Source organism: Candida oxycetoniae (genome assembly GCF_023343755.2).
Source record: "Candida oxycetoniae strain CBS 10844 chromosome Unknown scaffold105, whole genome shotgun sequence".
Classification (NCBI taxonomy): domain Eukaryota; kingdom Fungi; phylum Ascomycota; class Pichiomycetes; order Serinales; family Debaryomycetaceae; genus Lodderomyces; species Lodderomyces oxycetoniae.
In genome coordinates, this window is record NW_026055418.1 from 1 (window position 1) to 2,246 (window position 2,246).

General features: G+C 38.0%; 1 protein-coding gene across 1 annotated transcript; it reads left to right on the top strand. All coding sequences in view use genetic code 12, as the record gives it.

The window, feature by feature from the left end:
• Positions 1-384: 384 nt before the first annotated feature.
• KGF56_002386 (cleavage polyadenylation factor subunit) lies at positions 385-2,058 on the top strand (the record flags this gene model as incomplete). The annotated part of the gene is made up of 1 exon (XM_049323610.1): positions 385-2,058. The coding sequence occupies one exon, from the start codon at positions 385-387 to the stop codon at positions 2,056-2,058; it is 1,674 nt and encodes a 557-aa protein (XP_049180555.1).
• Between the last annotated feature and the right edge of the window lie 188 nt (positions 2,059-2,246).

Below are 2,246 nucleotides of genomic sequence, written 5' to 3' on the forward strand. Positions count from 1 at the left end.
CAACAGCCGAGCATCGAGTATTCTACCCTCTCCCCCCCCCCCCCTTACTTCTCCTTTGTAGCCTTAATGTTTGTCATGATGTTTTTTAAAAGCAAAAAAGTTTCATGACACATACACTGGGTTCTCTCAAAGCAAAACGTGGTCTGTCACTTGGTAGCATTTTTCAATTCTTTTTTCTGTATAGTCACGTGATAGGAAATATATCCCCGAACTGACCTTTTTATTTTTTTATTTTTTTTCAAAGAAAGAGGTAAGAGGTAAGAGTAAGAGGTAAGAGTAAGAGGTAAGAGGTAAGAGTAAGAGGTGAGAGGTGAGAGACAAAGAAAGGAGAACCGTTTTCAGAAGTTTACTATCCATTTATGTCTACAAATTTCAACGCACATAATGTATTCTAACAATACGTATCAACAAGGTAATGGACGAATTAATAAGCCGCTATCAGCATCAGCATCATCATCAACACCACCACCACCACCACCACCACAATCATCACAATATGGTAATCGAGAACCTCGACAACAACAAGATCGTTCTCAGTTTTATCAGCAGAACTTAGACCATCAACTAGCTAGTCAGGATAAGAAACAAGCATTTCGAAGAATTACAGATCATGGTAGTAATATGGGACGATGGTACATTGAAAAGTCTATGGGTATAAACACGAGACAACAGCAACCAATTGGAGCAATACGACCAGAAAGCTCTTATTTGATTGATCTTCTACCAACGATGGCATATTCATCAAGTTTCAATAGAAATCGAAGAAACAATAAAAACAATCTCGGTATATTAGACTTGGAAACGAAATTTGTTCATTTGAGTTCAAGTAAAGTAAAACATAGCATAAACACAGTAAAATGGACTCCCGAAGGAAGGCGATTGCTAGTGGCTGCTCATTCTGGGGAATTCACTTTGTGGAACGGTATGACATTTAATTTTGAAACGATTATGCAAGCACACGAAAGTCCAATTTTAACAATGCAATATTCAAATAACGATGACTGGCTATTAAGCGGCGATCAAAATGGAACGATAAAATATTGGCAACCTAATTTCAACAACGTCAATAATATAATGGCCCATTCAAATGGGGTTAGGGATATTGCGTTTTCACCAAATGATTCCAAGTTTCTAACGTGTGGTGATGATTCTTTGGTGAAGATTTGGAATTTTAGTAATGGTAAAGAGGAAAGAAGTTTATCTGGCCATAATTGGGAAGTCAAAAGTGCTGATTGGCACAAGGATCTAGGGTTGATTGTAAGTGGATCAAAGGATAATCTAGTGAAATTGTGGGATCCTAGAGTCAATGAGTGTATTGCTACTTTACATGGGTTTAAGCATACCGTCAACACTACTAGATTCCAGCCATGTGGAACTAAAAGACTATTGGCTTCCGTTTCGAGAGATCGGTCGTGTCGTGTGTTTGACTTAACTACGATGAAAGATATGTTGGTTATTAGAGATTCGGAGACCGACTTATCGTGTTGCTCGTGGCATCCACAGCATGCGTCACTACTCACCACGGCAGCATTCAACGGGTCAATAAACCATTACTTGTTGAATTCCTACATTCCAAATTCAAACGATTCAATACCAAAGAGATCCTTATCAAGTAATGTAACCAGTCAAACGCCATCGATCGATGCAGTGCACAAGATCCCTTATGCTCATGAAAGGGCAGTTCATGCGTTAGAGTATCACCCAATGGGGCATCTTCTTTGCTCTGCTGGATCGGATAAAACAGCTAGGTTTTGGTCTAGAGCAAGACCAAATGACCCAATGGCATGGAAAGACCCAGTATATACTGACGAGAAGAACGGTGCTTGGTACTATGCCGTTAATAATAATGTTAATGCTGTGATGGAGGATCCCACGCAAGTTTCAAGTGCCAGTGGCTCTAGTGGTGAACCTAATACTGCTTCAGCCACAAATCAAGCTGTTGAAACTACTAATTCTGTGTTTAGAAGAGATGGCGATGCTCATGACCCAAACGATAACGGAAGAAGTGGCTTAAATTTCCCTAGTGTGCATCTACCAGGATTGCGCTCATTTGTGTAGGACAAAAGCCCACTAAAAAGAAAAAGAATAGAGATTAGCATTTAATATTCCAATACATTATCTATCTTCTATTATATCTTCTATAATTCCAAGTCAAGCTCTGAACTATAAAAAAAAAAAAAAAAAAAAAAAAAAAAAAAAAAAAAAAAAAAAAAAATAAAATAAATTGTATAAACTTTTTTGATCAT